The sequence below is a fragment of the Nothoprocta perdicaria genome, unplaced genomic scaffold, assembly GCF_003342845.1.
Source record: "Nothoprocta perdicaria isolate Ctin4 unplaced genomic scaffold, notPer1 scaffold_0, whole genome shotgun sequence".
NCBI lineage: Eukaryota > Metazoa > Chordata > Aves > Tinamiformes > Tinamidae > Nothoprocta > Nothoprocta perdicaria.
In genome coordinates this window covers 8,283,009-8,294,372 of record NW_020454092.1, presented here as the reverse complement: position 1 = coordinate 8,294,372, position 11,364 = coordinate 8,283,009, and the positions used below count along the sequence as shown (strand labels likewise).

Sequence of the window (11,364 nt, the reverse complement as noted above, 5' to 3'; positions counted from 1 at the left end):
GTTACCTGGAACATCCAGAGAATCGAAGCACTTTGAAGTACTGGGAGATGATGGCAAAGATGGGCTACTTGAGAATGTCTGGGACTGATGGAGGTTTATTCCGGCTGACCTGGTCATAGAACACTTAAGAACAGCTAATACCTGTGTGCTCTCTCAGGACTGCAAAGGAGAGCCACTAAAACCCAGCCTGGAAATCAGAGGAACCAGTTACAGAGTCAGGTGCAGTGTGAAGTTACATAACAACATGAATTTCAATGTTTCACCAGAAAATTTCAAGCCCTCCAAGCCGGCACGCAGTGTGTCCAGGCGGCARCGCCGATGGGGACCACAGAGAAGCCTGAGCTGAGCCGAGCCAACGCCTGCACGAGCAGCTGAGGGCACAACCTGCACTGTTATTTCTCCTGTCACAGTACATCACCCCATCATAAAAGTATATGAAATTCCCTGCAGTCTTCAGGAACAGGAAACAAATTTTTTAAGAGCTCAGAAAGGGTAGCAGCATCTTCAATTTGACAGAGGCAAATGATATTAAGATCACAAGTGAACCAACTGTCAAGAACTGTGAGAAAGAAATACATTGTTCAAAAATGATGCTAAATGGCACATTCAGAAACAGTATTAAATTTCTTTTAACACAAAACACGAAAGTTAAGCACAACGTATATGTTTCCATTAGTCAAGGGCATTTTTCACTGTAAAACCATGCAGATTAAAAACTGGTAAAACAGATGAGATGTTTGAGCTATTATGATCCTTGACCAGTATTCACAATGGAAAGTGGAAGCAGCAAATGCTTTAAAAGTTCAGAAATCCTGTTGGGAAGAGATGAAGCGGCTTGCAGGATGAGGTGAGTCAGCAGGAGCGCAGGCAAAGAGAGGAACACAGCAAAAAGGGAAGGAAAGGAAGGGAAACCTCATCATACAAAGTTACCAGTAGCTAGCAGGTCTGTCCATACACTACTAGCCATGTACCATGGAAAAATTGTTTGGATGTTGCACATCCCTTTTTAAGGTTCCCTGTGTAAGAACTGTCCAAATTGCGAATCTTGGCTCAGGCTCACAGTGTCTAAYCATTTCTAAATACAGGGTAACTCTTGGTCATCCTAATTAGCATTGATAATTTGCTTGTCATCTACAGCAGAAATAGCACGGCCACACAACTTATTCACGGAAGCAGCCGTTAACACTTGGTAAATGTAGTTCAAATAAGAGCACTGAGAACTGYCCGCTGTCCGACTAAGAGCACTGAGAACTCCCCACTGCAGAGATGTTTTAAGAATTGGGATATTTCCATTTCTGCTTTATGAGGTTTGGAGTTTGGCTCATTAAAAAAAAAAAAAAAAAGGCATTTTTTTTTCTAGATAGCAAAGTAGTACAGATTTCTAGCCAAGTCATTACTGTTGTCTCCACTTTGCAGCTCTGGCAGACGGAGCAGCTCCAATATACTTGCTTTAGCTAAACAAACTGAGATATTCTCAGTGAAGAAGCAGTCTAGAAAAACTAAAAGCCACAAGCCATTTTTCAGCTCAGAAAAATTCATTTTTTTTATAGCATTTCAGCCTATGTTATTTTCTCTATTCTTAAGTCCAGTTTTGATAACAGTCAAATTCAGCTCTCTTCTTTTTCTTGAAAGTGTTCTCCTTGCTCTGCAATCTTCATTACATCTTCCCACATTAGCATTCATCTACTTCCCAGTGCATTCTGCCTTACACTTAAATACCTTTTCAGCTAGGATGAATGAGAAATCAAGGGGGATCTGGTGCATGTGTGCAAGGCAGGTTGGCTGCAACTTAATCCTTTTTATATTAATGTAATGACACCTGCTCCATGAAGCTTTAATGGGCAGGAGCACACAACACTCATAGGATGTGGCCCCCATACTCGGGGCAGTGTCTGCTGCTGGCCAGGAATTGCATTTCCGCATAGTGAAGGTGCCTGCAGTTGTTTCAATGGTGCCTGTGATGCCTGTATACAGCAGTATGGATTTTATGCATTTGTTCCTCTAACGAGAAGTTGCCTGTGATTCAGTGAGAAAGTACTGACTTGATTCACACTTTTAAATTCACTTCTTCCACCCGCCCCACACTTGGTCTCAGTGGTTTTTTCACAGCCGCTGCGGCCACGGGCACAACGAAASCAGCAGCTTCCTCTGTCCCCCCCTTAGCAGGCAGAGCTCTCTCCATCTTACCCATCACATGCACAAACACAAACAGGCTGATAAGAACATTTAGGGCGTTAAGATGGGCTATTTTCCAAGCTAACTCCACGCTTCCACTGAACGGCAATACCATGGGCATCATTCATCAGACCTATGCAACCTGCCCGGACACTTCTCTTGGAAGCCACCCCTGCAGTCGCGTTTCCCTGTAGGCTACAAGAGGCACAAGGTCCCCACAGCAGCTCTCTTCAGCTGCAGCATTTGAGCCTGGCCCACCAAAGGAGGGCAGCGGCAGAGATTCCATGTTCACGTATGTCATCAGTCAGAAATAACCTAAAATCAGGCAATTCCTACAGTTCGCTTTTCTTTCAGAAAACTCTCTAGCCCTTAGCCTYGTTCTGTTTCTGATAACTTTCCATTAACGATCATTAAATCATCTGAAGGCATCTCCATSATGCAGAACTGCAATTATTAGATTGAGAAACCACACACACAGGTCCCATCTCACATTTCTGGCGTGGCAGGGGAATCTGAGGAAAGCACCTGGGGGGCTCTCGCCTCCTGCGGCATTTTCCACCAGAACATCATCCAGCAGCAAATATTACATGACTCGCTGTGTATAAACTTAAACTAGCAACTCATTCTCATCATTTGCTACTGATATTTCATGCTTTAATCACTACACTGTATCAGATTGAAACACAGCTACATTTTTGCAGGTCATATCTTTTTTTGTGAGAGTTCATTACTTCATTCACACCTTGATTTTTCTACTTCTTTTTCCCCATTTAGAATCCTTATAACCCATTTCTCCTACTGATACCCTTTGCTTAACATTTTTATTGCTTTTCTACACATAAAACATGCATGAATTTTACCTAAGAGCACTGCAAGAGAAGCCAGTTGTTACTAAAAATCCTCATTTTCAGCTGAAAAGCTGACAGATTTCTCTACAATTCTATTCACCAGCTGATTCACCTGAATTCTCATGGGTGACCTCCCTGATTTGCTTTTCCTCATCTGACACAAGAGCATGATCTGAACCACCTTTTCCACATGTAATTCCAACAGGTTTATTCTTACCATACTCTCAAAAGCAGACCCAATTCTGTGACCAGTAGGTGGAATTTCTATTTCACTTCACCAAATTTTCACTTGCAGAAAAACATTTGCACTAAGAGACTGTGCGAGTATTTTCCTGGTCATGTATTCCAACTGTGAGGTGCTTGCTTTCCAAACAGCGTGGCTCATCTTGCAGGTACTGGAGGGCAGAAACATGACAGAAACCTTTTGCAGGGCAGCCCAACCCTCACAGGGAAGTTCAGGCAAATCCTGATCAGCAGCTTTGATTTGGACTCGCAATTCCCTTATAAAGATGGTATTTGCCAGCTTCCAGATTAACATGGATGGCTACAGAATAGAAACTTGACTGTCTAGAGATGCAGATACGTAGGGACTGCCCTTGCAAAAGGAAACTAMAACAGGCACATGTGCCTTAAAACCAGCAGCCAGCCCTCCCTTTATCGACAGATATGGCATAGCAAGGTAAAAGAAGGATAAATGGGACACAGTGTTTACAAGTATGTGGGACTTCTTGGAGAATTCGGTCGTAAGGGCAAAACAGAGCACACAACTGCAAAATCCATTAGCATCACTCAGGCTTTTCAATCTGAGAACRGTAAATAATGGCACTGGCTGCCAACACCTTGATGAAAAGCAGCAGTAAAGAGCTATAAGAAGCAAGCAGATTAATTTTATTTTGTTTAAACTGCTGCTGCTATAAATCTGAAAGGTTTCTCCTTCCTCTCTGCAAACTTTACGCAGCAGCAGCAGCTACTCAAACCACATAACTCGGCCCACGGGCTTTTTTACCCCTAACCATTTCATGGAGTTCAGAGCTGCCTGAAGGAGAAACTTGGGATCAATCAAATTCACAGTCTATACAAAACAGGAGTCATATTCCAATCTTGAGCCACTAGAACACTCGCAGTAAACCTTTATACTGACCCTTTGCTTGGAATTTATATGGAAAAGTWGAATAAAACCGAGGCTGCATCTTTCAGTGCTTTAGGCTAATAATCCCCTTTTATCTGAAGGACTTGGAGGTTTTTGGTCAAACTTTCACAGAGGTTACAAGAACAATATCCTTTTGCCCCACAGCCAGAATGCAGTTAAAAGGTATCTCACAATTTAGTGCCTCGAGGACAACTGCAGCTGGTAAGTGGTGGTCTGGTGAGCTAGAAAACCAGCCGTGACCCTGATTTCTTCAGCAGAAGACAAACAACCTTTATACGATTTTAGTGTTATTAAGCAACATTAGTGCTTCAGGAGCCAGCCCACCAACCTCATCACTATGCAATTCAAAGGGCAAATGGAATCAGGGATGTTTGGGGCAAACACAACAATATTATATGATGGTCAATGAAGGAGGGACATAATGAKGGCAGAGAGGATATTTGGTACCTCTGTGATAGAGAAGACAAAACAATACAACAGTTTTCTTCTGTTAGAAGAACAGAGGTGAGTAAAGAACAAAACTGTTCACATGTTACTGGGCTGGTAGTATGGCTATTAGAGAAAAGTAAAAACAGGAACCTGCAAAGTTAGAGAGCCTTGACCTTGCAGCACATCTAAAAACATCAAGGGGAGGCTGAGGAGGGAAGTGCTGCTCCTGCTTTAGAGATCAGCCCACCAGATTACAGGTCCTGGACAAAGCTTGTCTCTTGCAGCAGGGCTGAACGAGGAGAACCACATCCTTCAGCAGGACATGCTCCCCACGGCAGACTCACCGATTCCGCCAAGGGACAGCCACACTTCCCTGCCCTGCCTTCCTCAGCACGAAAGTTGGCATACGTCAGCAGGTATTTTGAAACAAAACAAAACCCCTACCAAAGCAAACATAAAACCCTCTCCTGAACATGTTTATCCTACTTGTAAGAAAACCACCATCCCACAGTAGAGGGTAGCTACAGCGTTAAGATCTTACACAAAATWACAATTAACACAGAACAAAAGCACCATACCTTGGAATTCATATACCAGTGTGACACTGTCTATAGATTTTAAAGCATCTTTGGGTTGTAGCACAGGAGAAATGACAATTGTACACACAAATACTCTATTTTGAATTATAATCYGGTCAAAACTCCGTGTTGGACATGACCTTTTCCACTTTCCAGACTGCAACTGATAGGAAAACAGAGCAGAATAGAAAAACAGAACACCCAGGGAGCATGTGAAGTTCTTTCAGAAAGGCTTTGTAATTTAAGATGCACACAGAATAGAGGACTTCTGAAGTAAGTCTTCAATATTTCAAGAGAGAATTCTTTATTCACAGAATGTGCGATAGCTCTTTCTAAACCATATGCAAAAAAAACCCCAAATTCTAATGAAGATACAGGAGAAAAAAAAAAAAGGCAGTGCAGCACTGTTCCAAAAGAATACATAATTCACAAGTTAAAGATTCAATTGCTTCTTCCTATGCCTTGAGATCTCTTAAAATATTAACAATCAAATCTCTTCGGTACGTGTATGGGGTATACTTCATTCTGAACCAGTGTCTTGGGAAAAGGTTACCACTAGGGGCATAAACTTTTACTCCTTGTTTGCCCATCAGGGTACGAAGAATCCTGTTGCGGGACAAGATCCTGTCATAAAATTCCACCCCACCCCTGGCATAGTCTTTGGAAATGGTAGCTGCTTTTCTGTCAGCCTTGCAGTCTAAGTAATGGGTCACAGCATCAGAAGAAACATAATAGCAAATTAGTCCAGTGGTAGCAACTAGGAGGTTACAGACGCTGCGAAATATCAGGGGGCCAGGATTTAAACCCAGAACTATCTTTACAGCTATCCCACCGAAATATGTACCAGCTAAGCAAGCTGGAGCCACAGCTGCATTTACCAAAGGGCTGCCATTCCGCAAATACACAACTTCTCTGGCAATAGCAAATTTCTGAGCTTCGGGTGAAAATGTCAGAGCCTCCCTCAAAGCAACACCTTCTCTGCTCTCCCAGTCTACTTGCTTGCCATTGATCACCACCACGTGGTTGACTATTCCCTTTTTATCCTCAGCTGTGCTATCAAAATTAGGAGGCAGGCCCACCAAAGAGCCCGCAGGGAGCCACGGGATTCCAGCACTCACTGGGTGGAAGCCAGAAGCTGCAAAGGCCTGGTAGGAGTTTGTGGATTTCACATGAGTATCTTGAAGGACATCGTGAAAGACGTCCTGGAGTCTCTGGGAAAGCTTAGCTGGTTGTCCATCTGACCAGCACTCATGCAACAGTTTGAACGTCTGCTCAGGAAACACATGGTAGGAAAGGTTAGCACCAAATAGTCCCATGCAAGAAACTGCCAAGAGAGGGGTCTTGTGCTTCTTAACCCATGCAGATGCCTTCAGCAGAAACCGTGCTCCCATAGCCAGATCCTAACCTGTTTAGGACACAAAACCAGGAATTAAAGTATGCATAAATGGGTCTCTTGGCTCTGTAAGATTTTAAAAACAAAACATCTGTGAGAATCCACAATAATAATTGACAAAACGCTCTTCTACATAAAGGGAATATAAAATACCTCTGCAAAGAAGGTGATATTCATTTGTGGGCTTCAGAAGATAACATAATTGATATAAAGACTTAGTTTATTCATCTTTTCCAGTAAGTCAATTTATTGTAAGAAAGAAAAATCCCAMCATATTTCCTCCTCCCACAGGAATTAAAATACATCTGATATTTACTCAACATACTCATGCATCTTTTCCCAGCACAATTCCAGCACTGGTGCATTCCATGAGACATACAGAGACACTAAAGAGGAGAAAAAGCCATTAACTTGGTTAATCTACTCTAACCTCCTCTATCATGCAGCTCCAAGAGTTTCCCTAAGTACMTCAATACTGACCTCAGTAACTCCAGCTACTGAACTCAGTAACTCAACTAAAATACAATACCCAAAATAGGACCATGCCTTAATCTGAAGATTTCAGGAGACAGAATTTGCCATTGGAGTCAGCTCTAATAGTTAAACAACCTCATAACCTAAAAAATAATAATAAAAAATTAAAAAGTGAAAAAGTGAAAAGTGGTTTGTGTTGTTTCTAATTTATCAGATTTCAACTTCCTTGCAGTGATTCTAGTTAACTCAGGAAAAAAAATAAAATAAAAAAAAAAATCAAGAAATGTTTTTTAAATTGTAACTGTTAAATATTTGCTCTGAAATAATTTGTCTGACAAATAATATCTATATAATTCAGAGCAGAAACCAGAACAGAAATTGTTTCAGGGCAGAAGACTATCTTGTGACTGTTTAAATAAGTAGATAAACATAAAGACTTTCAAACCTGCCAACTTCTTCAGTTCAAGAGTCCCGCTTCCCTTAGGGAGTATCAGTTCCTTTTATGGTCCAAGCCATAAGATGTTTTCTGCCCAGGAAAGCTCCAATCTCCTCAAAAAATCCCCAGGACTACAGAACTCTCATCTAAAATGATGCTACCATAAAAACRAATTAAGGCACCTAAACCCAACAGACACCACTGACAATTGTGTGCCCGTGACCCCCTTTGCATTTTCCAAAGTTCCTTCTTCCAGGGCTTTAACACAAGAGCTTTGGAGGATCTTGTTGCAGCTGTTGAAGGCTTGACTATTTCCAGCTGTCCTTACAGGAAGGCGAGGTGGCAGAAGGGAGGCGTGCTCTGCTTCAACAACCAAAGTCTTAGTGTGCAGGGCCATCAAAGGTGGGTCTCAGCTATGCTGTTGGCCTTGTCTGGCAGCAGCTGAAGCACAGACATATGTTCTTTGCTCGCCCTTATGCTGAACAACAACCTCCCACAGAAGGGCAGAGCGGACAACTGGGGGCTGTAACACCAGGATACACCAGGCACCATCAACAGCAAAGAGTATTAACCACAGAGAAACAAAAAAGGATTAAATTAAAGGTGATATTTTAATGGTATGTTGTTATAATTCCTACAAAGTTCTTTTAGGCTGCAAATTCACCAGGGGGGGAATAATCATGTTTAATGTTTGTACTGCTCTGAACTCATAGAGAGTTCTTAAYAAAACGCAGCGCCTAATAAAAACAGTGATGCATGGAAGTATGCAATGGTATGAGGTATGTGTCTCGGTGCGATACGTGATGGCTTGCCTACATGCTGCTGAAAACTGGAGGTGGTGATTTGCTTGACAGAATCACTTAAGCTTAAAAAAAAAAAAAAAAAAAAAATCCTAAGGAGACCAGAGCTTGCAGGAAACCCAATTTTGGGAGAAAACATCCTTAGGAGAGGAGCTAAAACCCAGAAAGTTATAGTAATACAGGTTGTATACAGGAAGAGCTGTGTTTACCTACACACATCTCCCAAACAGCCCAAATAACGGGATCCACCTCCAGGGCACAGGCACCAGCTCCCCAGCACAGGGCGCTTCCTTTCTCCTGGTTCACTCAGGAGAATTTTAACAGCTGCCCCAGTCCTTGGTCTCAGACCTTTCCGGATAGACCCCTGGCAATCCATGGTATATCCTTAATGGGACTAAGCCCTATAGTCATATCACATACCTATTGCGAGAATAAGCAGGAAATACCATCAGAGAATCGCTTCATCTTCTCATGACAGTCAATGTTAAAAAAAAAAAAAAAAAAAAAAAAAAAAAAAAAAAAAAAAAAGAAAAAAAAAAAGAAAAGAAAGAAAGAAAAAGAGAACTAGTCTTAGCATGGTTTCAGCCCTCTTGTTTTCAGACTTTGTCCCTAGTTAAGCCCAGATCCTTAGCTCACCCCCCCCCGCCAACTTTATGGGCCACATTTATTYTTATTCATGAGTCTCATGTGATTTATTCGCAAATATAAAAGGCAGAGAACACAGACARTTCCCTGCAAACCCAGGACCACTGGGCTACCATGCAGAAGCCCCTGTGGCCTCTGCACACCGGTCATGAAAACYGCTGCAGAACCGGCCTAGTTTTGACCCTACCACTTGAATATATAAAGAATATATTTTGTATAAATACGCATATATTCATGTATCTCCCATTTAAAGAAAAATACCCTCCTTTCCCACTGCCACCACCACCACACGAACACCAGGGCCACCAAGGCGCCCTCCTGGCTTAAAACTTTAAATTATAACTCGAGAAATGAAGCGGGGAGACGGTCCCGCCCGCAGAGCTCAAGGTCAGAACGAGACCCGGATCAAACCCGGATCAAACCCGGCACCTACCGAGGCGGCGGCGCAGCCGAGCCCGGAAAGCGGCGCCGAGGGGCGGGCAGGGGCGGGCGCGCCGCGACATGGCGGCCGCGGGGCGGGGGAAGCCGGCCCGGCCCGGSCCGTGCTGGGGACTCCCGACCGCCCTGGCTCCGCTTTTAACGGGGACAGTCGCCGGGTCCCGGCCCCGCCGCTCCGGGGAAGCCGCAGCTGCGGTAGCACTAGGGCTGGCTCGGCTCTGCTTGTATTTTCCTTCATTTTTAAGCCTCAGCACAGCACCGAAGTGTCGCTTTTCCACAGTTGCAGAAAGCAGGAGCGTTTCATTAGCGTTTAAAACAGGAACACTTGGGTTTCAGCCTGGTCTGGSCTGAGCGTGCTCCTGGGGGGAGCAGGGATGAAGGGAGCCCATGCTGTGTGTGGCATCCAGAGGCAAAACGTGCAGAGTCCTGAGGGAAAATGGGAACATGGGGCCCACTCGGGCTGTTGGGAGAACTGACTGACCAGAAGTCCAACCACTCAATCCTCGCACAAATAACGTGTTTCAGCAGCTGAAAATACATATACATACAATACATACTATATATTATTAAGAGAGCCCTTCCACTACGGTGCGGGAGCACCTAGCAGAGAACTGGCCTACCTAACATCAATCGCTTGTGGCTTGTTTTCTCCAACATCCAGGAAAATTACACACGTGGTTATTGTTTTGTATTTTTCTAAGTTGAGGTTTGCTCAGAGCAGAAGATAGCCAGGGTAGTTCCTGTGTGAATGTATTTTCCTGGCCTTGGAATCTCTGGAAAAGCCCCTGGAAAGGTCTACAGTAGTAGGAAGTCCTGTTCTGTTGGATTGTAAAGGATGGGGGTTCCCAGAGCTGCACACTTCTTTAAATACCTTCAGTACCTTCCCCTGAGTTGGGCATTTATTTAAAATATAAAAGCTTTTGCCCAGCTTAACTCCCTAACTGGCTGTACACGCTCCAGGGTCTGCCTAAGGAAGGAGGCACATGCCTTGGCTTAAACTGCCATGAGAACGTGTGATTTGAAGGGAACATTTGAAATCAGCCTGTCCCAAAGTCCATGCAGGAGCCTTTACCTAATGCTTGTTCCAAGATAAWGTCCTGTACCCTGCCTTACCAGCTCCACAACTGACTTGTAAAACTTACCAGTGTTTCAGAAAGCACCTTCAGTTCCCTCCAGAGTCTTACCTGGGYTGGTGGACACCAGCAGACAGGCTCTCTTGCCTATTGGCAAGGTATACAAATTAATAGTTTGCTGCCACCCAAAGGGAAAAGTGCAGGAAAATATCCCACTTCCCCCACTCATCAGTATCCCTCTGAGCCACTTACTGTTTATCAGAACTGGCATTTATCACTTTTTTTTTTTTGGTGAGCTTTTAACTCACTACCATCAGAAAACAGACAAAAATAAAAATAAAAATAAAAACAAAAACAAAAACAAAAACAAAAACAAAAAATAAAAATAAAAATAAAAATATCATTCGACACCAGATGAATAGGATCATGGAAGAGTCTGTAAAGTGCCAGGGTTACTTGTTACAACAAGATGGGAGGCAGCCAGAAGAAAGGAGAGGAAGGGGAACCTCTCCGCCGCAGAGAGCTGTCAGAACTGTGGGGCTGCAGCTCCGTCATCTGCCAAAACTTACCGTCCATGAAGAGCTGTTGTCGTTTGTACTCCATACTGATGTTTAAAGCAGAAATGCTTGCACATGACACTGGAATCCTTAAGACTAGACTCCAACTTAGTGTGATGGTGATGGATTTAGAAAGCCTGCCTTTTAACTCTTAGAATCACTAAGACTTACATACGCTATGAGAGGGTTGGGTGGGTTTGTGGTTTGCTTTCTGGATAGTGCTGCTGCATTCTGTACTATCCATCTAGAGACCTATATTTTTTATGTAAAAASTCATAAGGCTGGCAGAATACTACCTTTTGTACTGTGGTTTCTCATAAATGCTTCATAATAAATAAGATCATTGAAAAAAGAGAAATCCCAGCTTT

The 11,364-nt window shown here is 43.2% G+C and overlaps 1 protein-coding gene across 3 annotated transcripts; it reads right to left on the bottom strand.

Moving 5' to 3' along the window:
* Positions 1-5,393: 5,393 nt before the first annotated feature.
* On the bottom strand, positions 5,394-9,390 carry TMEM177 (transmembrane protein 177). Of its 3 annotated transcripts, XM_026048807.1 has the most exons (3): positions 9,362-9,390; positions 8,704-8,748; positions 5,394-6,585 (listed from the first exon to the last, which is right to left on the bottom strand). In XM_026048807.1, the coding sequence occupies exon 3, from the start codon at positions 6,569-6,571 to the stop codon at positions 5,636-5,638; it is 936 nt and encodes a 311-aa protein (XP_025904592.1). In that variant the 5' UTR covers positions 6,572-6,585; positions 8,704-8,748; positions 9,362-9,390; the 3' UTR covers positions 5,394-5,635. The 3 variants fall into 3 exon arrangements, with proteins under 3 accessions (XP_025904592.1, XP_025906021.1, XP_025905353.1); XM_026050236.1 differs by lacking the exons at positions 8,704-8,748; positions 9,362-9,390 and adding an exon at positions 7,493-8,130; XM_026049568.1 differs by lacking the exons at positions 8,704-8,748; positions 9,362-9,390 and adding an exon at positions 6,899-7,316.
* Positions 9,391-11,364: the final 1,974 nt, after the last annotated feature.